Source organism: Plectropomus leopardus, chromosome 8 (assembly GCF_008729295.1).
Source record: "Plectropomus leopardus isolate mb chromosome 8, YSFRI_Pleo_2.0, whole genome shotgun sequence".
Taxonomy (NCBI): Eukaryota; Metazoa; Chordata; class Actinopteri; order Perciformes; family Serranidae; genus Plectropomus; species Plectropomus leopardus.
In genome coordinates, this window is record NC_056470.1 from 32,229,218 (window position 1) to 32,256,534 (window position 27,317).

The window sequence follows — 27,317 nt, forward strand, 5'->3', positions numbered from 1 at the left end:
TTCTCTCAAAAGCTTTTGGTGTATAATGGCACACCCACTTCTGATGTCAGCGCTGGAGGAAGGGGGGAGGAAGGAGAGAGAAAGAGGGAGAGGGAGAGATGAGGGCAAAGGGAAGGGAAAGACGGGGAGGGGAGGGGAGGCAGCCTGTTGCTCATGATCATCAAATAACCTCCTCGTACTCCACCAAGCCTAGTGCCTGTGCATAGATGGAGTTAAACGAGGCAGCAGCAGGAAAACACATCCCATATTTTTCTTCATTCTTCTGAACGCCTTCGGCAAACTAACAGCAGCTGAGGATCTGATTCAGGAGCACAGTGAGTATTTACGTCTTTATTTTACAATATTCATGCATTCAAACTCTTCATTTTGTGTTTGTTGCACAAGACACTCTTTTAGTTGTAAGTCACACTTTTGTCACATGCAGTTTGTTTTCACAGTGAGAAGTTGAAAATGGCAGAGCTGACTGATATATTTTGCATCACAGTTTTCAGGTGTTTTGCCATCAAAATCATTGTTTGGATAATGTAGTTGCTTTGTGTTTTGTAGATTTCAGCCTAGGATTCTGTTTTGCAAAAAAACAGATTTGTGCAAGTATGCAGTTCAATCCTTTCCAAAACAAGTCTTTTTTAAAAAATTCTTAAGTGTCTTAACACAGTAAGATTGAGCTTCAGACTTTTATTTTGTATCTTTCAATCATCTACAATATGAAAGATGACAGTGATTTGCCTCCTGGACTGGCTGCACTACACCATGGTAACACGGCTGCAGCTACATGACAGCATGTTATGATCTGTCAACATTTACTTATATCTCACAGAGACAGGGTTCCCTGTTATAGAGACAATACACTGCCATGCACTGCACATGTTTGCAGAGGCATTTGAGATTGGCAGCCACTTTAACAAAAAATAAATCTAATTTTGAAATGAAAATTGTTGCAGGAGAAACTTTTGAATCTGAGAGCCACTTCAAATCCTCAAACAGTGAATCACATCTGATGTTATAATTCAGTGATCATCCGCAATACAGCTGCACTTTGTGGATGATGTTAGATTATACCCCATAATGTGATTATGAGTCCACCATGCATATGCCTCTCTGGATCAGTGATATATGATACATAATAGATCACCCTCTCTCCCTCCTCCAGGTAATTGTGACTCTAATGAGATGAACTAATGACTTTTTCCTGTTCTACTAGCTAATAGGCTGATTCTCCCCCACAAAGAAGGGCCGGCAAACTAATTATAAACTGCTATTCCCAGGTGTCTATATGTAAGCTGTCGGAGATACATATCCTGAAGTGTCATCAGAGCGGATCGAAGAGCCACAGTCCCACCAGAAACAGTATTTCCCAGGTGCAGGGGTGGGCACACAAAGAGATCTTCAGTCAGGCGTCAGATTCAACACACACTGAGTGATGGATGTGCTCTGAAAGTGTAAGTAGGATAAAGTTCTTTTCTCTCTTTCTGCAATCACAGCTTTTTGCAAAGACACCAGAAGATGCAAGATTTGGTCCATGTTTCAACAAGACTGCTTCTTTCATATCCGGTCTAGGCTGAGCTTTATCTTTCCAATCCACACCAAATTCTAGCTGTAACGCGTGCCTTTATCTTACGGCTGTAGTCATATCATGTGACAGGAAAGCTGTAATGTTCTGCACTCAACAGCAAGCAGTTTAAAGGTCCAGTGTGTAGGATTTTGGGGAATATATTGAAAGAAATTAGATATAATATAATCAGTATGTTTTCTATAGTGTTTATTCCCCTTAAGATAAGAACTGTGTTTTTGTTACCTTAGAATGAGCCGTTTTTATCTACATAGGGAGCAGGTCCTCGTTTACTGAGATGTTGCACCACCATGTGTTTTAGAGCACACATTAGCAGGGATGAGCCAGCCTCTGGTCTGAAACAGATTTGAAAAAAAACACTGATTTGTTTTGACCTGTTTTTGTTGCTGTTTGTGGTGGTGATGGTTTTGTTTTTTAACCTTTTTTTTACCATTTGTTTTGGAGAGGAAGAGACCTTTGCAGAACCCTCTGAAAAACACTGAAAGTTTCAACTGGTTGCAATCTGCAGTCCTCGCTGCCAGATGCCACTAAATCCTACACACTGCTCCTTTAAGTACTGCCCATCAAGTATCTAATTTCTTCATGTCAGCTCACTTCTTATCAATCAACCCACCCAGAAAGAAAGCCCCGTGCAGCTGTTTGTCTGGTCAATTTATTCCATCCCATCAACTAAAGTACTTTTTCACTTACAGTGTAATAGTGTTAAGAGTTTTCCATCACCTATCTTTGATCGGTCATTGCTCGTACAGTCTGTCACCTCATCCTGCAGGGACCTGCGCTGAGATGCTTAGAAACACTCAGTCTGGAGTGACAGTTCGGTACAAAGCTGCGCCTGCCTGCACACGTGCCACTTTTATAAACTACCTGTGCAAAATAAATTGTTTACGTATCCCGGAGCGATTAGGTGGTCGGATGATTGCAGCTCCACATGAAAAGGGCATCAGCAGATGAAAAGTGAGAGAACTGGTTAATGCACACAGACGATGCAGGGAATTTAATGTTATGCAATCTTTATATAATCAGGTTAGTTGAGCACTCACATATAGTGAGTTAACAATCATCCACTCAGGCCAGAAGAATGCCTCCAATGAATAAAATGAAGAGTATAAAACACATATAATGAATGTGAGCTTATAGGTGTAAAGTTGAGGTGATGGTGAGATGTTTTCCGACCTAATTAAATATTGTATGTCACAGTTTGTTAGAGCGAAGAGGATGAGAAGTGCTGAGGCATAATGTGGAGCGATGATGCAGAAATGTGGGGATTTTGTGGGTCGGCTCGGAGCCTGTCTGGGGGATCAGGGTGCTTTTGGAGGAAGGACAGAGTGGGGACGGGCTGGGAAACAAACTGTAGACAGAAAATGACAGAGGTGTGATGCTTCTCATTTGCTCTTTGTTACAGAGACATTTTGCTCAAAAAGGGAGACTGAAAAAGACTTGAGTGGCATTTTCAAAAGATTGCTGCCTTTTTTAGCATTTAAAATATAATCATGAAGCTGTAAAAAAGGAATGCATTAGTTCTGCTGCACTTTTAAATGGTTAACAGAACACAAAATAAACAGCCATTTGTGCTATCAGCTCATTATTAAAGTGTATTGTCTACACAGCATATTTCTCTGTACCTCAGAAACAGAGCACAGCACATTGTGGTGGACCACGTCTGGGAGACATTTACTGCCCTGGAGCTATAGCTTCTTCCAGGGTTTTCAGTATGCATTAATGCCGCCCACTTACAAGAAAAAAAAAGAGTTTGTTTACAACTATTCCTGCTGGAATTTCTGCAAGGAAAAGGCTACTGGGGTAGAACTGCTTCTGGCATGCCTGACTGTTTCAGCCTTTAACCGTATTTCAGACAGAGAGGGAGAGAGAGAGAGAGAAAGTTGGGTCTCAGTGGTTTTAAGTCCATTTCTGGAAAAACCACGCTCTTATAGTCCATTAGAGAATATTGAGCTGTTCAGGGAACAGGAGGAGAAGTGGTTGTTGAGGAGAACCACAGGCTGTATGTAAAGATAGAAAATGTGTTTCCAATTACCTCCAATGCACAAAAATTATGGCAAATTTTCCTGAATTTGGCCACTGCCATCTTGCGCTGGTGATATCATTTGGAGCCATAGTTTGCACAATAGGCAAATTTACATTTTCTGCAATAGTGAAGGCATGACTTACCCAACCCTCAAGGAGTAGGTTAGTACTTGTTGCCTTTTTGGTTGGCTTGGTTAGGTTCAAATATGAGAGGGACTGGTTAGCATCAGGGATAAGAATATCAGGGAAAGCCAGTCAAAGGCAGGGTAAGGTCTAATTTATGCTCAGTGTTACATATGGAGATGAACATGAACAAAGCCTTCTGTATGTTCATACTCTGCATTCATTTCATCCATATTTGTGCATGTTTTGTAAGAGCTTTTGCGTATGGACAAAATGGAGCAAAAGTTACAATATCAGGACCTTTTCCGCTGTTGCCTTGTTTGTTTTTGACTCCACCCTCTAGTGCTGTCTACTGGCCGTATCTGTGCTATCTTAAAGGACACATTAATGTATGAGCACAGTGATGATTGCAATATTTAAAACAGACATGTTTATTTTTGTATGTAAAGGGAGTATAAATGAGTCTCAGAGGCCAGGACACATGCTGCGTTTTTTACCACCTGGAAAACATGAGATCTCGCGTTGGGTGCTATTCTTGTGTCTACTCTGGTGCCAACTTTTAAGCGCACAGAGGCAGGTTGTGTCTGAGGTTGCTAAGTGACCACAACCAGCACCGCATTATGGTCAACATGCCAGAAATACTAACTGCAGAGCGGATCTTTTTCCAGGTGCTGTTTTTTATGAGTGCTGATTAAAATATTGTCCATGAGATAGATGTAAATCTGTCTTTAGCCCTGCATTAAAACAATCAACTTCTCCTGTGTGTTTACCACAGACTGATGTTTGCGTAAGAAGGGAAAGATATCTGCTGGCTGTGGTTGCTCGTTCCTCTTCACATGACATGAGGTTACATGCTGCTTGTTACGATCAAGCTCGTAAAGGGAAAGAGAAGCAACATAGACCAGATGTTTTTGGTGAAACAGATATGTTCATTTACAAAGGAAATTAGGATTACTGTTGCAAACCAAATGTTAGCCAAACTACAAAGGAAAAGGGCTTGTTGGTGCTGTTCAACACAAAGAAGGAAATATAACCAGAATAGGACTCTTGAAAGCAAGATTTTTCAGGAGTTTCCATGTATCAACATTCCAAACAATGAATTTTAGGGCACAAAAAATGAGTTCCTGCTAGGGATGATAACAAATCACAGTCAGTTAATAGATGGTTAGAAATTCAATTGATCAATTGATAGGCTATGTAATGCTGTCACTGTATTTTTAATATGTTGCTGTGAGCCTTGAATGAGGAAAAAACACATTTGGTATAGTTTGAAATACGCAAAGTTTTTATTGTTTTTTAAAAAAAAGATTAATCGACAAATTAATTACACCAATAATCGAGGTAGCGCTATTGATCGCAAGCACACCGATTGGCACACACTGCTGTCAATCATGATGTCAAACCTCCTGTTTATATAGTTTATTTTATATAGCTTCATATAACTAATTAAAACCAAAGGTATCAGAAAAACGGAAGACTTGAGCAACCATTAGCGTGATAAGAACTACCTAAATTGACAGAAACTGTGCGTTCATCAAGTTTTTAGTTTGGCAGGATGACAACAGGATGACATCTATCATTGGGAAACATCTTGATCCAGAGCGTTATTTCACAATGTTACATTATGCCTACGCCAATAAGAACGAGGCAACGTGCAACAAAATAAAGAAGACTGCACTCTGAACACCTGTCAGCAGGAGGCAAACAGCTGTTAAATATGTTTCAGTTTAATTGTAAGTCTCTGAGGTTCTAATTTTCATCGGAAATACTGATCACCCATATAATTACCATGTGTTTGTGTTTCACAGACTGAGTCGGGTTGAATTGCAAATCCTCGATTGAGAGACAGATTGGAAAAATCTGGCAGATTGTGACTCTTTGCAAATTACACGCCTATGTGGAGCTATGCAGCCATAAATAGTTATCAGTGATAAACTATTCATGTCTCTTTGGATTTTGCACGTGTTCAGTTAAAATAGATTTACATCAGTCAGTACCCTCCGCATTGAGCAGGAATGTTGCACACATTTCTCTGCAGACTGAACTTCGACTTTTAAAAGGCTTCAGAGTTCTTTGAAGATTCGCTCTGCTTTGACCTGGCAGTGATCGCTATCATTATTATGCTCATTAAAATTGTCTGAATGAAGACTGGCGGCAGCGAAGCTCTCCAAAGACTCTTGAGGAGGGCACTGTGGGTAATGCATGCTCTATGCGGTGAGGCAACAGAGACTCACAACCCAGTGACTCACCAGGCAATCTGGAGAACATGCCCTGTGGCTTAGCTGTGATAACGCTGGCACAGAGAGAGGCCAGACCTCAGCCGATCTGGTGGGGAGAACAGGCTTCGCTTGTCTTTGCAGTGTTTCATCTCTCCTTCCTAGATAGACTCCGTCCCCCAGAGGAGACATCTGAGGCACAACAGAGAGGAGAAAAAAACATGAGAGTTAAAAAAAAAAAAATGCTCCTGTGACTGTGGATAGGCAAAAGCACAGTCGGTTTAAAGGCAAAGTGAGAAATCAAACAGCCTCAAGGGGTTAAGTGTGATTTAATCTAGTAGGAGAGTGGCGGAGGCCTGTGCATATCCACACTGGTGATACGTTGTAGGCGTATTGATAACCTCCGCCACATGGAGAGAGAAGTGAGAATTTACGGATGTGTAGCAGCAAAAAAGGAGGGATATCACGCTGTTTTGAGAGATGATTTTCATTCTTATGTTTTGGTTTTGCTGAACAACTCTAGTGTTGATTTCATAGACAATGATTAAAGATCTCCATTATACCTCTTGATGTGTTGACCTTTTCAGCATTTAATAATACCCAAAATTAAACACTGTCAAGAAGTATTGTAGGTTAAAGAAGCATTTCACCACTGAAAAGATGGCCTTTTAATAAAACTAGGCTGTCTGTGTATTAGAAAGACGTAAATATTCTTTCATTTTGTGGTTCATATTTGATCAGCGCTGCATTGTTTTAGGCGTTTAATGTTCTTTTTTTCCACAGTGCAGTGCAGTGTTCTTTGTCTCCATTTTCACTGTGCAGGAAACAGTATGGCACCCACTTCAGGTTCACAAACTCTTGCTATTGCAGCTAAAAATGGTACTAAAATGTGTTTAAAATAAATTTTGTGAGAAATAGGCAGTGCCGTAACATAATCTGGATGTATTATAATCACACTGACTAGTTTTACCATTTGATCGGATTGCGGTCTGAGTATGAAAGAGAGAGAGGACTGGGTCGGTCTCTTAAAGCACTCCTACACCTGCTGGTTCTCATTTTGAAGTTGTCAAATACTGCTGCTTCTGCAGTGACTTTGACATAAGATCTTAATGCCAAAAGCCACCTTTCGTGGTTGTACGATACACAACCCGGCGGCGTCAGATGGGACAGAACTGGACAGAACTGTTTGCAGTGTTATGATATGTTGCTGGACGATCAGAAGACCAGACTACATATGCTGCAGCTGCATAATACGTGGACGGGCAGCGCCAGGTGAGAGTGCTGCTGGTAATGATGTAATATAAGAAGCGCAAGAAAAAATTCCAGGACTTTCATGCGGGAGTCTGGTGTTTGCTTCCCGTCTGAATGTGATGTTTTTTTCTGAACCTTACATGTCCCCCCTTTGGCTAAACCTAACCATCCGTGCCAGCATGTTCTTTTGTTGACGTCCTGGCGTTGGGTTGCGTCTGCTTTTGTTGCCTAAACACAACCATGTGCAGCATAATCCCACCATGTAATCATGTTAACATCTCAGATACCTAGAGTGTGATATGTGGACGCGGTAGTCCACCTCAAAGCAGCAATATGTGACGACTTGGGATGAGAATGTGTTGTCTATACTTTGTGTCGGCGGTGGCGGTTTGGGTAGCAGGCATTACAAAAATGTGGAGGTCCAGCCTATAGTTTGAGCAACAGCCCCAAGAGCCACTGAAACTCTACAGTATGACATGCTTTGTAACAATGTGTATGTTCTGGCTGAGTTTTGCAGGGGGAAAGAGGGATATCTTGGCACTGGTTAGATGGAGGGAAGTTTACCACAGCTCATCTACACATAGTACCCACATTGACTGGATACAAAGCTGGTTGAAAATTTGCAAAACGTCCCTCTAATACAACCAGGCAGAAAGTTAGAGAGCAGAATTTGGGGTAGATTTGCTCTAATTTCATGGGTGGAGGATGGTGCCAACTGTAATCAGCGGGTCACGGAGGCTGACAGTGCAGGTGCCTAATAACCGCTCAGTGACACATTCATGTCCCCATTTTAGAAGCCGAGGCCTTGTTCCTGACCCAGAATTGGTGGTGCAGCAAATCCAGGCACTGACATTTTAATTCCCGGCTGGCTAACCTGCCTCCCCCATAAATTACTGTAATTGATTAAATTAGTTTGGACACAGGCCACGAGGTCCTCACTGCACTGGTGACATCCGGTAAACATTTTCTCTTTGCTCGTCTCTCCTATTCTTAGGTATTGTTCTTTCTCTCCATTAATCTCTCTTGTTGTGCTTGAAAAAAATATATAAACAAATACTGGCAGGACGTCAGAACACACCTCAGCCAACACCTTTCTGAAAGCCACTCAGTCTAGCTGTTGAGATACAAAGAACACACACTGTTTAAATATAGCTTGTTCAGTGGCGGCACATAGCAGTTACATCAGTGAATTATCTAACAACAGCCAGTATAACATCAGGCCATTATTTCTAATTCCCAGGCTGCTGTGGGTAACAGATGTTCATGCACACAGTCGGGAGTGAAATTGTTATCCCTCAATGACTGATGTATCCACATCAGTGATCTTGTTTAATGATGCATGACTGAAATACTCATACTGCTGTGATAATGGCACGGACATGTTTTTGTAATGCAATTTGTGGATAAAGTCTTTAGGTATAGAAGCTTGATTTAATATTCAGTTGGTGCTCTAATGGGAGTGACAGAGATCTGAGTGATTTGTTCTCACAATCTCACGCAACACGCTCTGTATTGCGGCACACCTCCCTTTCCTCTGCAGTGTTATCTCTTTTGTCATCCTGTGGTCCTAGAGAAAAGGCAAGTACGCTTTATCACTTTCCTGCCAAGAGTGAGATGAAAAGATAAATACCTCTATTTTATTCAAGACTGCTATAAATCCTCTCATCAATCTCTCAGTGAATTTCCCAAAATGTCAAACAATGACTTCCACTGTCCATGCAAAGCAGGCAACTGAGCAAACCTGATTTGCATGTTTGTAAAAGGTAAAAAAGAGCAACTATTCCTATAAAGAAACACATTGTACCAATGAAACCCTGCTGAAGTTTTAGAGCTATTATAAGGCATCGTGGCTTGTTCCACATATAACTAATACGTGCTATCTTTGAGCACTTTCTGCACACTAAGGAGCCTAAACAGCCTTTGAAGTGCATAAACTGGCCTGTAAAACTGACTGTCTTGCAGATTTAATGGGCCAAATTCTATTTGCGTGTGATGACAGTTAGTTAGTCCCCATAGAGGCGTTTGATTGAGGTGAGACTGAAAATGCCCCTGTTGGTATTAGAGCTAAGAGTGGGAGGGTGACAGTTTGGAAAATGTTGTCCCTGTTTATAATCTCTACTGGCCTGGTTAACCACCATAAAAAATAACAGTAAACAAGCAGAGAAGCTAACTACACTGTTCCTAAAAGTTTTCACTATGCTTTAATCCTCATTTTAATATTATTGGAGTTTTCCTGTATCTTAGGGTTGGAAATCCACGACATGATGTCACCATGATACTGAAGTCACGATACAATTTTATTGCAATTTTAATTTTTTTCAGCTGCAAATTTTGTCACCACAAGAAAGCTTTGTTAGCATTTGTTTTCACTAATAAAAACTATCTAATAAGAAGCTTCCACATTTTGACTTATTGCAGCAAAATGTATATAGTGGACTGAGAAAGTGATTTATGTAGTATAGATTACAAAAATTTGAATTTGTATTTCTAATATTAATAATTTAGATAATAAAAAAATCAATACTTGGCATCCGTGTTTCATTATGATACTGCCATACATATTGCAATACTATACTGTATCGGTACTCCCAACTCTACTGTGTCTTAACAAATTTAAAAAAGTGTCTTTGTGGTGCAATATTTCAAACATATTTTTCCTGTTTTCAATACATTTCCTCAGTGAGTGGGTTTTTCTGCAGGCAGGAATTATTTACACATGGCTCTGCCTTTATAATGACAAGTGGCCATTAGAGTTAAAATGCCAATAATCTAAGGGGCTCCTGCTGCAACAATGCTGCATTGTGGTATTACTCATTCTCGGGTAAAAGGGATGTGTTTTTAGTGGTGAAGCACAATGGCATGGTGTTAAAGAAACAGTGTCAGCATTGCTGCAATTTACTGTAACTCACACAGTCCCTGTGAGTTTATGTAGGTTTACAGTAAACTATCACAAAAGCTCCTCAATAAATCAAAGCCATAAACTTCAATTGAATCAAAATGAAAAATCTAGTGTGTTCCACTAAACAACACTCAAACAATAAGGCCCATTTTATCAGATGTGTAAGACTCAGAGGTGTGGACTTAATTCAGATGACTTGGACTCAAGTTGAATTAGAGTCATGAACTTGATGACTTTAGACTAAAAAGACTGGCAACTTGATTGGACTATAACACTGATGAAACACTGAAACCAATCCAACAGCATCCCATAAAGTTTCAGGGGTAAACCAAGAAGAACTAACATTACATTTCTGATGCTAGTCGGAAAAAGTAACACCAAAGATAATCTAAATGGTGTACAGAAACTACTGTTGGTCAACAAAAAAGTATTGCAGTATACAAAAAAAAAGCCCTTTGCCCCTCCAAAGAGCATAGGCCATTGACAAATGATTTCCATTTCACTCGGCTGTTCACAGTTTTTTCTAGGTCTCCCCAGTTGAGCCCACTCTGCGACATTTCTTACTGAGCCTCTCATCTCCAGCTGGTTTTGGGACGACCTCTTTCCCTTGTTCCTTGTTGGTTCCATTTCAGGGCTTGTCGGGTGATGTTTGTGACTGGTTTAAAACAAAAAACAAAAAAAAACATGCAGGTCAAAAATTACAGATGGAGACCCAACAACTTTCAGCAAACGTGTTTAACAAATAAATTCATATTTTATAAAAAGCATTTATGAAGTTTGTAGATTTTACTATTAATTAATCTGTCCTTAAATGGCATTACTTTTTGTGAAGACTGCATTATGACATGTTTATGACTCAAAACTCCAATCTTAGGAATTGGGGGGACTTATTATTATGGGGGACTTGGGACTTGCTTGTCTTGATTTGGGACTTGACTCAGCATTTGCCTATCTTGACTTAGGCCTTGAATCAGCACTTGTCTGTCTTGACTTGGGACTTGAGTGCAAGGACATGAGACTTACTTTTGACTTGCAAAACGATGATTCGGTCCCGCCTCTGTGAAAGTAATGTGTTGTTCTCTGCAGGTGACAGTGTGATGGTGACATGTTGATCACAGGGATGTGAGTGGACCAGTAAAGATGACCCTGTTGGCAGGTGATGGCTCCGACTACGACTACAGTGCCCTGAGCTGTGCCTCCGACTGCTCCCTCAACCCACCTCCCCTGCAAGAGGAGGAGGCTCGAAAGGGGGCCTTCTACAACCGGGCGCAGCGTGCCCCTGAGCTCAGCTCCATCCACGGGGACACACTCCTGTCCAGCGCCCGCAAACTCCACGCCATCATCAATGTGGGTGGCCTGCGTTACCAGCTCCCCTGGACCACCTTGGAGGACTTCCCCCTGTCTCGCCTGGGCCAGCTGCACCTCTGCAGCAGCTTCGACGACATCATGCGTATCTGCGATGACTATGATGTCACGCACAACGAGTTCTTCTTCGACCGCAGCCCCTGTGCCTTCCGTACCATCCTGACCTTCTTGCGTGCAGGGAAGCTGCGGTCCCTCAGGGAGATGTGCGCGCTCTCCTTCAGGGAGGAGCTGCTGTACTGGGGGGTCCCTGAGGAGAGTCTGGAGTGGTGCTGTCGCCGGCGTCTGCTGCAGCGTGTGGAGGAGTTTGAGGCGATGGAGAGGGCGGAGGAGGAGGAGGAACTCCTGGACGATCTGTTGGATTCAGACAGCGGCCACGGGGAGCACGCAGCGGAGTCCCGGCTCAATCGCTGCATGGGCAAGCTGAGAGACATGGTGGAAAGGCCTCACTCGGGCCTGCCGGGGAAGATCTTCGCTTGTTTGTCAGTGCTGTTTGTCACCATCACTGCCGTTAACCTGTCCATCAGCACCATGCCAGCCATGAGAGAGGAGGAGGAGGCGGTGAGTAAAGGCATTCAACATACCACCGCCAGAGACAGAGTGTAGTCAATTCGTCCGTCTGTCCTTTCATCCCATTCTCATGAGCGCTATTTGAAAAATACCTTGTTGGAATTTTTTCAAATTTGGCACAAAGGTCCATTTGGATCAGTGATGAACTGGTAAAATTTTGCTGGTCATAGGTCAAAGTCAAGGTCACTGTGATCTTGTCTGTGTCATTCTTGTGCATGCAGTATCTCAAGAACTCCTCAAGGGATTTTTTGTGTTCAGATTTGGCACAAACTAGATACTAGTTAGATCTTTATTTCAAACATGGCAAAAAAAGTAGAAAAAACACTAAACAAACAAGTATTTCGTGTGTGTGTGTGTGTGTATATAATATATATATAACTTGTGATTGCGATATATCAAGAACCCCTTGAGGGAATTTTTTCAAATTCAGCACAAATGTTCACTTGGACTGAAGAATAAGCTGATTAAAATTTGGTGGTCGAGGGTCAAAGGTGAAAGTCGGGGAGACCTCACAAAACATGAATTCTTGTGCTAATAACAATGAAACTGTAAACATTTCTAATAGGATGTAATGATGAAATGACATTTTATATCTGAGAGGTCAAAGGTCAGCTGTGATATCATAAGGTTCTGCATAAAACACAGACATGGATGTAAATTGGAGGAGAAACTTGACTGATGCGTGGAGGCATACAACTACGGAGGGGTAATTGTAGTTCGTAAAGAGACACCAAAGTAGTGACAGTGAACATTCGAACCCAGCCCTGTGGTGATGTTGGCTTTGTCTGAGCTGCATGCAAAAGCTAAACTGAGGTTAATTGACGTGTTCTTTTGAAAAGCAGTCATTAAAAAGTTCTAATGATGGCATGTCTCATCTGTCATGTCATTTAAAACCTCCTCGCTGAGAGAAAAAGGAGACTGCTGAGAGAGAAAGTTGTTTTTCCAGATTAGACAAAACTATTTGAAGACGTCAGCTTTCGTTATTATGTTTGACTTCAATCACAGTCCTAATTAGCATACTGGCCTCTTTCGTCAATTCAAAGCAAAAGGGAATATTTGAGCCATGCACATTATTTTATTGCAAAGTGCAAATAGGTTTTTAAAGAAGCAGTTTGTAGGATTTAGGGGGGTATATTGGCAGATATGGAATATAATATAATATAATATAATATTTCTCTGGTGTGCAATCACCTATAACTAAGAACTGTTGTGTTTTTGTTATCTTTGGATGAAACTTTTATATCTGCACAGGGAGCAGGTCTTACTTTATGGAGATCACTATGTTGCACAGTCATGTTTCTACAGCAGCCCAGAAGAGACAAAGCAAACACTGGTTCTCGATAGGGCCATTAGCATTTTTGTGTCGGCCATTGTAGTTATCAGCCAGCGAGCCAAACAGCATTAGAAAAACACAGATTTTTAACATAAAACTGTTTTATTGAGTGTTTTAATCTGTTTAAATCACTGGATCCTTTTGTTTTGGAGAGGAAGAGACCTCTGTGGATAATGTGGCTTCTGGTAAAAACCTCCTATCTTGAATTATAACAAAAAAAAAAAGAAAAGGTGAGCACAGATTAGCAGGTGCTGGGCGAGCAACCCATCTGCAACATGCCAAACAGGGTTGAAGAAACATTAATTTGTAACGTGAAACTGCTTTAGTCAATGTTTTTCCTGGTTTAAACACCAAATACATTTATTTTCAAGAGGAAAATACTGATAATTAGCTTATGGCCTGTCTTGAATGAGCTGACCAGCATAGGAGAAACACTGATTTGTCACATCAAACTGCTTTATTCTACTTAAATCACTGGGTCCATTTGTTTTGGATAGGAAGAGACCTCTACTGATAATTCGGCTCACTTTAAAATCCTCCTTACAAAATGAACACTGAATTCTGACCAGTAGAAGATTCAGCTAATTGCAATCTACCACTAGATGCCATTTAATCCCCCTAAATCTTACACATTATTCCTTTAATAAATTTATTTCTCTTACAATCTCTCAAAAAAAGTTTGTGTGATATTCAAATGCCCTACTTTCACTTCTTGTATATACCCAGGAAATCGAGTCCAGGTAGTGTATGTGTGGTAGTGTCAGTGGGTGGAGGGCAAAACCAAAATCTCAACCTTTTTTTTTTTTTTTGAGAGTAACTGCTAACCACATTTCATGCTGCTCTCATCCAGTACTTTAATCTTGCTCTGTGACTCTGTGTGTTTCATTTAGTCATGTGGCTTCGTGGAACTCCAGTACATGAAGTGATTAAATGTGAGATGAGTTCAGCATCTTCTCAGTTACAGAGTTACTCAGATAAACCGATCACAAATGGCGTTCTGGGAAAAGAAGAGATATTGAAAATGAAATAAAAGAAGTTCAGTGAGTGAACTTGATCTAATGAAGTTGCAGTGTAATATTCCACCTGACACACTCGCTTTGTATTCACACTTCAGTATTCTCTGTATGTTTCAATTAAGCTTTTTTTAATTAAAAGTGCCAGTAATCACATCCTAACAACTCTGCCGCTTCTAATTTCTCGCAGCCAGACAATAAAGTGTTGCATTAAAATGTGTTCCTCTCTCTCTGAGCGAGAACAGCTTTAGTGGGAATTTGCAGGTGCTTGTATGGGTCTACTCAAACCATCTTCTCCTCTGTGGGAGTGTGTTTCATAATGATATTTTGCCCTGATATGGACCATATTCAACAGCTCTGTGCTATGCGCTATGTGCTTTGAAATGCTTTGAACCTCCTCAGCCACGCATTGAATCAGCATTATTATTATATCTAAAAAAAAAAAAACATCCGCCTTTCCATAAAAAGGCTTAAAGGGACAGTTTGCCCCAAATCAAAAACACATATTTTTTCTGTTTTTACCCGTAGTGCTATTTATCAGTCTAGATTGTTTTGGTGTGAGTTTCCAAGTGTTGGAGATATCAGCTGTAGAGACGTCTGCCTTCTCTCCATTATCATAGGACTAGATGGGACTCAGCTTGTGGTGTTCAAAGTGCCAAAATATGCAGTTTTTGAGTTTTTCAAATGTATTTTTTGGCACTTTGAGCACCGATAGTGTGCCATCTAGTTCTATTATATTGGAGAGAGGAGACATATGTACAGCCGATATCTCCAACACAACTCACACTAAACAATCTGACCGATAAATAACACTACAGGTAAGAGGAGAAATACATATTTTTGATTTGGGGGTGAACTGTCCCTTTAAAACACACTTTCTGAAGAACAGCATAAATAAAACAGTAGCTGTTTTTATGGCACATATCATACATTAAATCAAAGTTAACACCCCTAAAACTTTCTTATTTGTGTGTGAACTTGATATATGATGATTAAACATCTGTCCTTTCTTTATTGTGTTTGTTGTAGAAACATTTTGCATGTTCTGTTCAGTGCTGCATCCCAGCGTGCTCAGCTCCTGGGTTTCACATAGAAGTGGTTCCCTCTAGTGACGACAGCTCCCACTCACACATGCTGATGATGAATAAACTCTCTCATGTGTCTCTCCTCACCAGGGCACATGTTCCCAGATGTGCTACAACATCTTCATCGTGGAGACTGTGTGCGTGGCCTGGTTCTCCCTGGAGTTCACCCTGCGCTTCATCCAAGACCGCAGCAAGCTGGCCTTCCTCCGGCAGCCCCTGAACCTGATAGACGTAGTGGCCATCCTGCCGTACTACATCACCCTGGTGGTGGACAGCACCTCCAAAGGGGAGAAGCGTCTGGGCTCTGGCAGCAGCTACTTGGACAAAGTGGGCTTGGTGCTGCGCGTCCTGAGAGCCCTGCGGATCCTCTATGTGATGCGTCTGGCTCGCCATTCGCTGGGCCTGCAGACTCTGGGCCTGACAGCACGCCGCTGCACGCGGGAGTTCGGACTGCTCCTCCTCTTCTTGTGTGTGGCCATCGCACTGTATTCCCCCCTGCTGTACTTGATTGAGAATGAAATGGCTGCCACGCAGGAGTTCACTAGCATCCCTGCTACCTACTGGTGGGCGGTCATCACCATGACGACAGTGGGCTATGGAGACATGGTGCCAAGGAGCATCCCGGGCCAGGTGGTGGCTCTGAGCAGCATCCTGAGCGGGATCCTCCTCATGGCCTTTCCTGTCACATCCATCTTCCACACCTTCTCGCGGTCGTACGTGGAGCTGAAGCAGGAGCAGCAGAGGCTGCTGCAGAGGAGGACTCACTTCCTGCTGCGGAGCCGCATGGCCGGCCTTGGCAGCAACCTCTCCTTAGAGAGTGATATGCTCTTCCCGATGGGGTCTGACACCAGAGACTTGGATGACTGAGACTGTTGGACTGTGAAGGACAAAGACTGGGAGTACAAGAGAACAGAAGAGAAAGGAGGGTACAAAAAGAGCCCATTTACACCTGGTATGAACACAGGTTTCAGATCTGAACACAAGTGGTAGTGTTGGTTCTAATGCATTTGGTACCATAGACAAGCCTCCCCAAAAATGAAAATACTAAATAAATAACATAAATACAAATTGCAAAAATAATAATAATAAAATAACATGATCAAAAGAATAAATAATAAAAGAATAAATTCTAATATTAAATGAAAATAAAAAGTACAAATTTACTTTCTAACTTAACTAGGGATGCACCAATTTTGAAATTGAGGGCCGATTCTGATATTTAAAATAAAAATATGGCCGATAGCCAATACTGATGTTTTAACAGTGGGGATTTGGGGTTTGTTATTTATTCTTTTTTTGTGCCAGGGAAACGAAGTAATCTACACTTTAAAAATAACTGAACTGCTTTGAATTAATTAAGCACTTCATTACACTACCCCTGAATGAGCACAAATTAAATCATGCAAAATTTCTAGAACAATCTTCCCTTCAACCCCTTGAAATCTGCATCATCGTTGGGTTTCTTGTGTTGCGAAGGTCTTTCACAAGCATATAAACCTTTGAAATCAGAGCAAATTGGTTTTTATTTGTTTTTGAAAACATGGCTAAAAAGGCAAAGAATGACGTTAATAAAAGCTGACCAAAAAAATGAACTGAAAATTAAAAAACAGAAAAAGGAGAGAGAAAGAAAGAGGGTAAAATATTTTTAAAAAAATAGTTATTAGAAATAATCAATTAATTAAAATTAAATATTTAAGGCTGATTACATTTAGAAATGTTCAACAGATTACAAGAAATAAGTAGATGCAGAAAATTATTGTTTTGAAAAGCCAGGGAAAAATGAAAAAAAGAGGAAAAAAGTTACATTTATAATTATCATAGTAACATATTTAAAATTTCATCACAAAATTATTACAAATTTTTAAGCTTTTTTTAGTTTGTTTGTTTTTTTACTAATATACAAGTAATTTTCTTGTAATTTTTTAATAATTTCTTGCTAATTTTTAGGTCTTTTTTTTCATCGCTCATTGCCTTCTTTCTGTGTTTTTAAAAGAAATCAAGCCAATATGCTCAAGTTTCAAAGAGTTAAAAAAACAAAAAACAAAATATGCATTAAAATGCTAACTGTGGTGGAAAAGGGGTATTAGAGCTTTAACGACGTCACCAAAACAACCACTACGTCCTGCACTGATGATGTAGTCCTTGTCGCTGACACATCAGGACGTCTACACTACAAAAGATATGTGGTCAAATGCATCACAGACCACCACGGTAAGCAGTTTGAGTGATCATCACAGTGCATCTTGGTGGTTGTTAACACTTGTATTTGGTGCTGTCCACTTTTTATCTAAAACACGTGTTAATAACAGGTGTAAACAGGAGTGAAGGTGAAGAAAGTATCAGAGAAAAACAGGGGTGACGTAGACGGAATATTAAGTCTCTAAAAAATTATTCTAGAGGAAAAGGATTTTTTTTTTTTCCCAGAAATGCAGACATGCTGTGTAGCAGTGTACTTTTGTGCAAACATAACAGAGAGGACAAGAGGATGACAGGATTAGTTTAAGTTTTCAAGTGTAAAACTTTCCCTCAAAAAAAAATGTTGCAGAATAAAATGCATTAAACCATGATCACAGAATATCAGACAAAAGTCAGTGTGCAGAAAAAAAAACATATAAACCCAATGAAGTATTTTGTAACAATGATCTATGGTATTATTAAAATACTTTGTAATTAAGACATGTCAAATGTTATATGACAAGAAAATATTGAACAGCACGGCCTCCTTTTAATCCAACTACTTAGTGATGATGTTTTTCATCTGGTTTTAATGGATTTGTCGATGTAATGTGCTCCTGGGAGTTCACCAGTGTCACTTAATGGAAGATGCTCTCTGCTTGTGTTAAGTGCCAGGGGTTAAATGCTAAAACGTGACCCCAAGTTCATTAATTATTTCCCGTGCAAACTCTAAGAATTATGTTGGGTTCCTTTTAGGATTCCATATGCAATTTTTAAATACTTTCCGATGTTGAAGACATCATTATTGTGCTTGTAATTACTGCAGTTGCTGCCAATAGCCATTTATCATTATTATTTCTCTCCTTAAAGTGGATTTAAACAGAAATCTGTTTCATTGTCGCCTCTCATTTTAACCTTTGCAAGAAACTGTGCTGCAGTGCGGAGACAAACCTTAACACAATAAAAACAGTCAAATATATATATATATACCACTGACTGCTATGAACAGTAGCCTACATCACTCTTCACAGCACTGCAGTACTTTTTCATATAAAGAATCCTATGTCAGAGACCAACAGATGTTTGCATAATTGCAACAAAGCAAAACAAACAAAAAAATGTAGACGCTGCAGAATACAGTAGGCCAAACCCAAAACTGACTTACTTTACAAAACGTACTTACGTATCGCCAATATTAACTTGAATTCATGAAGATAACGTTTTTCTGGCATGCATCAGGTGAACAAAGAATCCAAAAACTGCATACATTCTTAATGAACTGATTAAAATAGGTCTGTGTGTAAAAACAGCAAAACTATATCAAAACATCACTTTACAAACTCTCACACAACTCATGCAGTATAACCTAAGTCTCATTTATTCAAAAAAGACAAGCTTTCAAAAGGGGAACTGAACTCAAAGTGAAGCATATCTATGCTCTCTTCAAAGCCAGAGTCCACTGAAAAAAAACCCGATAAATTTACTTTGCTGATCATGGGAGTCACCGGTCTAGCTACCGCTGTTTTGATTGATAGTTTCTTTGTGTTATTGTGTGACTTTGGTGGTTTAAAGGGTTAGATTGAATTCACCAAAGTCACACAATAACACAAACAAACTACCAGTCAAGGCAGTGGTGGACCAGAAGCTCTTGTGTTCAGCGAGCTAAAATGAGTGTTTTTGTCAGTGCAGTCTGGCTTTGAGACAACAGGTCAGGTCAGTGCCACATCAAAGAGGCCTGTCTTTTTGGGAAGTACTGAGTATACGGGTGGATAAATAAGACCTGCATAATACAGGTGTATTCCTGTAATCCTGCAATTGGTGCTTGTGTGTAACAGAAATGTTACCTCATTTGAACAGCAGGTGGCAGCATTGTGTTTCAAAAGTTCAAGGGAGCTTATATGTGATTTTTGATACTAGCACAAAATAACAGAAAACATGTTTGTTTTGTACTCTCGCGCTCCAGTTCTATCTCTTCTGACAATATATTTATTTATTTATTTATTTCAATACACAGCATTCAACAGAAAACGGGGAAAAACAACTTGGCTTGGCTCACAGATACTAATATCTATACAGGAGGAAGACTTAGGCATTACACATAAAACTTAACGAAAAAACAAGTGACAAACCCTCTAATAAGAATAGCGGTGAAATCCAATCCAATATAGAACAAAAAAAGGCTCCCATGTTTTATGGAACACAACATCTTTTGAATGCATGATACATGTCAAATAATCCAAAAAGATATATTCAAGTTTGACATTATGCCACTGTGGTTTAGTTGGAGCTCAGTTTAGAAGTATGCACTTTCATGCACAGAATATATTTTGTAGAGTTTACCTTTAAATGTATTAATAATAAAACCACTTGATATACCAAGTAGCATGAATGTTGGATCAACTCTTAGGTCAGTGGCTAAGATTTTATTATTTTTTTGCCCTATAACATCCTAAAACCTCCGTCTCTTCCAGTAAAACACCGAGTTCAATCTTAATGCGCCTGTTTTTTTATGAATAAACCTGTAGTCAGTGCAGATAGCTCACATTTGCACACTTTTGATGCAAGAATCAAAGAATAAGACTTGACTTTGACTTTAAAACTTTATGCATGATATGAGGTTTGATTAATTATTTTTACAAATAACTCCACAGTGATCCACGTTTGAACTCGACCCTCAGGTGAGCAGGGACTTCCATGAAACGCCATTCACCTAAATCAGGGCTCGATTGTGCAGAAAAAACATCCCACCAATCAGAGCTCGACAATCCCGCTGGAGTCCCCGCCCCTGCCTGCCTCTAAAATCACCTCCCAGTGTTTTGGTCATGATTTTGGTGTTCGTGCACGAGAGCAGCCTGTCGAGAAAGAGCCATATGTGATCGGGCGTTCTGGTCTTTCTACTTTAACGCGATCGATTTACATGCAAATGAAAACATGTTTTCGTAGCGTCGGATCATTCCCGTCATGACCTCACCGGGCCGCCCCTCCAGTTGAATGGGATTCCTGCTCGCCTCCCTGTCGCTCGTCTTGGCACCGACTGTCTTTACTGCTGCTTCAAGCTCCAAGCCCCCGATTTTAGGATCTGTGAGCTTTTTTTTTTTGGTTTCTCCGATCAGTTCATGAATGGTTTGATGCGAAATCCGCCTGTCTGATCGGCAGAAGAGTGACGACGCCAAATCTCCAGCAGCCTGCGCGTCAGGGTAAGTGGCTCTAAACTTGTTATTTTAGTGCGGGTGACTTTAATGACAGGCCGGACAGACAGGGGTTAATTAAAAATGAATGAGAGGGGTTAGTGTCAACAGTGTTGCAGATGTTTGGACATAAACCTTATTTATTTTCCCTTTTTTACTCAAATTTGACACGTTTGACTTAAATATCAGTGATGTTTTGTTCTAAAATGTGCAAACACAACTGATTTTTGGTCAGTACATGCAAATTTCAGTGTCATGTTCTCACTTTGAATCTCAAAATGAGTGCAACAACAGCAGTCTGAGAGTTACAGTGACTCATCAGAGCTTTTCTGAAAAGACACAAGCTGCAGCCTTTGATTTAGGCCACATACTGTGCCACACTGTTCTGCAGCAGCACTTTTGGGAACACACAGAGCTAAAAGGGGTAGTTTAAATGTTTTTTAAATGGTATATTACATACAGTATATGTCAGATGACAAGCCTCTGTTTTGGAGAAGCAGGCTGGATTCCAACATTAAGGCCAAGCAATCTTCTGCTGTGGATTGGGGCCAGCATTAAAACGTATTTTAGCCACTTAAAAAAAATCCCATTAATAAAATTAAAAATCAGTTTAAGTACACGCTTTATTAGGAGCATTTTCACTACTTCTCCTTTATGTCAGACAGTTTTATTCGACGGGAAAATTAAGTTGTTATGTCGCTTTCTTCAAAAACAGACTCCATTGAGAAAAACACATTTTACCATTGCTGGAGACATGAGAAACTGGTCTGCTGCTGCCTTTAACAGTATTTTGTTTGTTGTTGTGTGACATTGGTGTTTAAAAGGTTTAGTTCAGATCCACTGAAGTCACACAGTAACACAAACTAACCACCTGACTAAAGCAGTGGTAGACCAGCAGCTCCGCTGGACTGGGGTTTGATGAGAGCAAAGATGGGGAACTGGAGCCGTTTACAGCTTCTCCATTGAAACAGGCGTCTGACATAAAGGTCAAGTGGTGAATAAACTCTTGACATATCATACACTTAACCCTTTGAAACCTGAGCAGCTTGGCTTGATTTCTTTCGAAAACAAGGTAAAACATCAATGAGCAATGAAAGAGGAAATTACCCAAAAACTAGCAAAAAATATCGTTAACAGTACATGAAAATTACCTGAAAATTAGGAAGGAAAAATATTATCTTCAAAAAAGATTTTTAAAAAAATAACAAGGAAATGACCTGGAAAAGGTGTTTAAAAATAAATAATTCTGTAGCTTTTTTGTATGTATGTAAGATAACTACAAATATAGTTCCTCCCTACTTTTTTTCTTTTTTCCCCAGCTTTTTTATTTAAAAAAAACATACTTTTCTAAAGCTACTAATTTCTGGCAATTTGTGGGACATTTCTTACCTAGATGCTCACTGCCTTTTTCCCATGTTTTTGAAAGAAATTGCACCAGTTTGCTGAAGGTTTATAGATTTAGATAATTTTGAAAGGCATATGAAAGCAGCACAAGAAGAGTGACGTGGGTTAACCTCATATTAATTTTCTAGGAGGCTAAAATACGTTTTTTTTTTTTGTGTATTTTTTTGTTTGTTTTTTCCTGTCCGCAGCAATACATTGCTTAGCCTACGTGTCAAATTGCTGTCTGCTTCTCCAAACTGGGGGCATGTTGACTGACATCTACTGTGTGTAATACACTGACTATGGATAAGTACCCCATACAATCCCACTTTTAAAAAATCCGAACGGTCCCTTTAACCACACAGCACTCTTCCCTGTGCATACCCTCAATTTTAAGAGCAATGGCTCCCTGGGTGGAAGCCTTCAGGAGACAAAGTGAAACCTGGCAGCTGCAGCGGCTCTGCAGTGAGAGTTTTTATGGGCTACCTGGTGCTGTTTTTATGTGTCAGTGAGGAGATCAGAGCGGATGAATGAGACGTATCTTGCTTCAAATAATTTGCCTGCTCACGCAGAATGCCACAGATTTTCCTCAGGATCCCCCACACTTTAAAGACGTGGCTGTCATATGCTTAGGATTAGTCTCTCCCACTCTTCATGACTCAAAGGCCCAAATATCGACTCTATAACGTGGTGCGGACTAATAATAGAAAAGGCTGCATGGACCTCAGAGTAATCGTATAGTGCGTTAATGTAATCTGTGTCCTTGAACGTATAGATTCAGTCCTTCTGTTTGTGTCTTTATTATGACATTGGCCTGTATATACTGTACACATAAGTCCTCGCTGCTGATCCAGGATCAACACATGGATCTGCTAACTTGCCATCCATCTATGAAACCTGATTTAGACCAGATTTACTCTCAGATGTTTGTGCGTCACTGTATGACACATTTGCTATAATTGAGAGGTAACACTTTGGCACACACGCTCGTACCTGCTGTGCCACTATGGCAGTGTGTGACGGAGCTTTTTGATCTGCCTAAAACCTAAATATTGTGTATAAACCCACAGTGGATTCCAGCTGGTTGTACTGTCTCTGTAATCCTTCCTGAAATCTGAAACATCTCAGCAGAGACATGTTTCATAGAGGCATCAATATATTTTTTTTAAATTGGAAATAAATTTGCCATTTGATTATCAGTCGTGCATTAGGCTAATCCTCCGCAGATTTTGCTTGTGCTTTTATGTATTTTTATATTTTCCTGAAGGAATTAGGATGTTTGGCAGCAGGCAGGCAAAAACATATTATATCCCATGGATTCAATATCCTTAAATTGTGTATCGGGCCAATGACGTGCAAAGTGATGCTGGGGATGAAGCCCTGTTGCGTGTAAACACCCCGGGGCGAGCATGCATGATTCCCACTTTTGCTTGCTGTTTGTTTCTGTCACACATTCTGCTCAGTTCACACATCCAGCATGGTCACACAGGAGTACACGCTTCATGAGAGATACTTCCACCAAGATAAAGTCCCAAACACCCGTTGGCCTACCACTTTGCCCTTTTCTCCTTCATTTTGTCCGTTCATGTTGTATGGTCCAACTCTTGCTGGAATAGAGGGGCAGCGAATTGGCTTGTTTATGCTCCCTTTGCATACAAAAATAGATAAGTCAGTTTCAAAGGTTGTGAACAGCACTGCCTTCTTACTTCTTTGCGGCGTTTTTGAAAGTTTACGCTTCGTTCAAATGGAACTCATGAATAGGGGCCGACCAATATTCTTTTTTCAGGGTTTATATCAATATTAGTCGTTAATCAGACTGATAACTAATATTTGGAACTGAGATGCATTTATAACAAAATTGAAAATCTTAATGTCAAAATTTAAACAGCAGTAAAGTTGCACTTGTTACCATTCGTCTAATATCAGTGTTGCCAAATCGCCTCCAATGAGAGTAGATACCAGTAGCTCCAAAAGTTGCTAAAATTGCCAGATGAGGTCATAGCGACACTTACTTGCATATTATTGATGTCATTGTGCATTAATGGAAGCGCTAAAGTAGATTAATTAGAAACATTTCCAACAAAATCTATGAATTTTATGAGGGCCGTGACACTAATACCATAGTGCACCTCTTTCTCAGGCCTCTTATAATGATAATGAGATTTTTTCCCCCTAATTGTCTGAAGAAATTCACAAAGAGGGCCTGAAATGTTGCTATATCTACCAAAAAAGCCACCAGTTAGGCAGTACTGACTGGCAGCGTAGGGGCATGTGTTGCTAATATTAACCTGCAGACCCTCTCTAGTGGTCTGGTTATGAGGCAGTGTTCTTTTTTATTTGATGACATGTTTTCAATCAAATAATAGCGGAAAACTTTTTGAGTGAAGTTGAGAACAAATTGCGAGCATTCATGCTTTTTTTATCTCCATCAAATGAATTGCAGATGTCACTGTGACAGTATCATTATTTCCATAGTTGCATCTGTTTATAAATCAGAACTACTTTATTCATCTCCAGGGGGACATTGTGGTTCGTTACACCATCAGTGACAATACTGATGATTCATCAGGGTCCCATTTATCGGGAAAACCACCACCTCTCGTAACTCTGTCCCCAAAATGAAGGGGTGGGGATGAGAAATGGGATTGGGCCAAAATGTTGCCAGTTTTTTCACCAGGCTGTTAGCATTGTACTTTACTGGGTAATGCAGCCAACCAGTGCAAAGTGTTTCTCAAAGTGGTACGATACGGTCCATTATATCCTCGAACTGCCAGATTTCAGGCTCCACAGAGGGGACCTAATGCTCCTTGGAATCCCATGAATGCTCTGCAGTGAAAGCCGTCGATGTTTATGTCAGCTCCAGCACGATTGGTGGAAAGTGGCTCTTGAGGCCGAAATTCCTGCTAATTGGCAACGTGGCTGTGGACTTGGCCCCCTTTGTTCCCACGTATACTGGAGTGGTCTGTCTGTCAGGGTGATACACTGGGCCTGGCATCAATGAGCTGCTTGTTTCCGCAGCTATCCGGCCCTGGAGGATCGGCGGCTTTAAGACAAGTCGCTCCCACTTTTCAAAATTGCCTTTGTGCACCTATTCAGGGAGATGGAAGGGAAGCGTTTAGGGGTGGTCTATAGAAAGAGTGTTTCTCAAGCATCCCGGCCAAGCATTTTGATAGTGATGTGTGTATTCGCTTCTGCACTGGAGTTGAACTGAGCAGTTGCATTAAAGAGACTCCGCTCTAGCTGGCGGTTTGCTTAGTTCATCATTTGATCTGGTGAGTGGCCCACTTTCCTTTAGGTCAGATGAGGATTAATTGGCATTGAGCACTGAGGACATATTGTAATTGTTTGTGATACTATAAAGAGGAACTGGCTTATTGGCCAGAGCAATATAACAAAAGGAGGGCTCATAAACTGCAGGACTGTACATGAGTCCGGGCTCATCATAGCAGTGCGCCTCTTCTTTGTTGAAACAACACATTATTCCCCTTTGGCTTGGGAGTACTTAACAAACAAAACACTTGTCTAATGCCAGCATCAAGCCCTCTTCAGTTTGCCAACGAGATGTGCGATAAACTCCGAAGGGAGAGAAAGTGAGGGTACACTCGAAAGGGGGGCATGAGATTTGTGATGGCTTCCTGCTGACAAAAGCCTTTGAATTTTTTATGTGGCTGATACTAAACTTCTGTCGCTCTGGCCCAGATTTGGTGCTAATTAGTGCCCAGCCACTTTCAAGGGCGTATGGTTGAGCATGGGAATGCCGGTGCCACCTGTTCTCTCGCTCTTTCTCCCATCCTGCCAGGCTCTATTATCAGTCTGTCTCTCTCTGTTTAAGCTTTATGTGTTGGTGGCCTACTTCTCTTCTTTACAGTGTACACTTTGTCGGCCATTAGGTTTCACTTCCACGCTGATTCTACTTTGCAGCTCACTCTGTATTATATTACCTCCCTGATTAGTGACTGCAGGAGAGAAGTAGATGTATACACTTACATGCACAATATAGTCCAGTTTTTGACATTATTCTGGAAAACACAATATTCCCAACAGGCTGTTTATGTGGCCAGTGAAAAACAAAAATCCACAAATACTCTGTTTATATTCAGTCGTGTATACTCCAATTATTGTGCTGTTATCACGTCGAAACATTGAACTGTGGAACGGCTGGAGCTGCTTTTTATTTCAAGGTTCCCCCCACATTTATTTGTGGCTGCCCGCCACAATTAAACATCTGCTGCCACAAATAGTCTTTTTAGTTTCTGTTTTTGAAGCTTGACTATTCATTAGGAGTGCTGTTGACATATATGCTGTTCAGTTATTCATTTCAGCACCTTCTCAGAGCGCTGAGTGTACTCTGGGCACAGACGGAGCAGCAGAACATCAGGCGCATTTAAAGGGTTTTTTTTTTGGCTTTTTGCCTAGCACTGTATACATGCCCAAACACCCACATATTATTTTCATATCCCAGGTCTTAACCCATTGAATCCTGAGCAAAGTTGCTTGATTTCTTTCTACAACATGGGAAGAACCCAGTGAGCAAGTTAAGAAGAAACCAACCAAAAATCCAAAAATTCACCAAGGAAATTGTAAAAAGTACAAACAAACAAACAAACAAACAAAAAAAAAAAGAAAAAAAGTTAAACAAACTAACTAAATAAAAAAAAATACACACAAACAACAAAAACCTGAGAAAAATGACAAATTATTATTATTCAGTAAAATAATATAAAATATATAATTATGATAACTATTAATGCAGTTTTTGGACATTTTCCCCAAGCTTTTAAATAATACTATGTTCCTAAATTTACTAATTTCCTGCAATTTGCGGAACACTTCTTAGTGGCTCATTTACTTTTTCCCATGTTTTCAAAAGAAACCAAACCACTTTGCTCAGCGTGGGAAGGTTTAAATATTTGTGAAGGCAACTGAAAATAAGAATAAGAAAGAAACAAGAAGAAAATTGATGTTGATTCAGTTGTCAAAAGATTAATTGGAAATGGTTAAATTTGGAAAAAGGCCTAATTTGTAACATCTAAGCAAAACATGCTAATTACATCACCTGTGTAGAATATTGTCATATTCAGAATAACAGTTGAACTTTAGTGTGCATGTAAACGCTGCCACTGTTAA

The 27,317-nt window shown here is 40.3% G+C and overlaps 2 protein-coding genes across 3 annotated transcripts in view; both read left to right on the forward strand.

The window, feature by feature from the left end:
- The first annotated feature begins 198 nt into the window (after window positions 1–198).
- kcng1 (potassium voltage-gated channel, subfamily G, member 1) lies at window positions 199–16,533 on the forward strand. 2 transcript variants are annotated; one of them, XM_042492157.1, is made up of 4 exons: window positions 199–314; window positions 1,266–1,439; window positions 11,168–12,004; window positions 15,535–16,533. In XM_042492157.1, the coding sequence occupies exons 3-4, from the start codon at window positions 11,222–11,224 to the stop codon at window positions 16,309–16,311; spliced, it is 1,560 nt and encodes a 519-aa protein (XP_042348091.1). In that variant the 5' UTR covers window positions 199–314; window positions 1,266–1,439; window positions 11,168–11,221; the 3' UTR covers window positions 16,312–16,533. The 2 variants fall into 2 exon arrangements, with proteins under 2 accessions (XP_042348091.1, XP_042348092.1); XM_042492158.1 differs by lacking the exon at window positions 1,266–1,439.
- Window positions 16,534–20,448: 3,915 nt separating this feature from the next.
- src (v-src avian sarcoma (Schmidt-Ruppin A-2) viral oncogene homolog) overlaps window positions 20,449–27,317 on the forward strand; it is a 42,988-nt gene continuing 36,119 nt past the window's right edge. The window contains exon 1 of the mRNA XM_042491158.1: window positions 20,449–20,816. The gene's annotated coding sequence lies outside the window, so the exon portion shown is untranslated. The remainder of the gene's footprint in view (window positions 20,817–27,317) is intronic.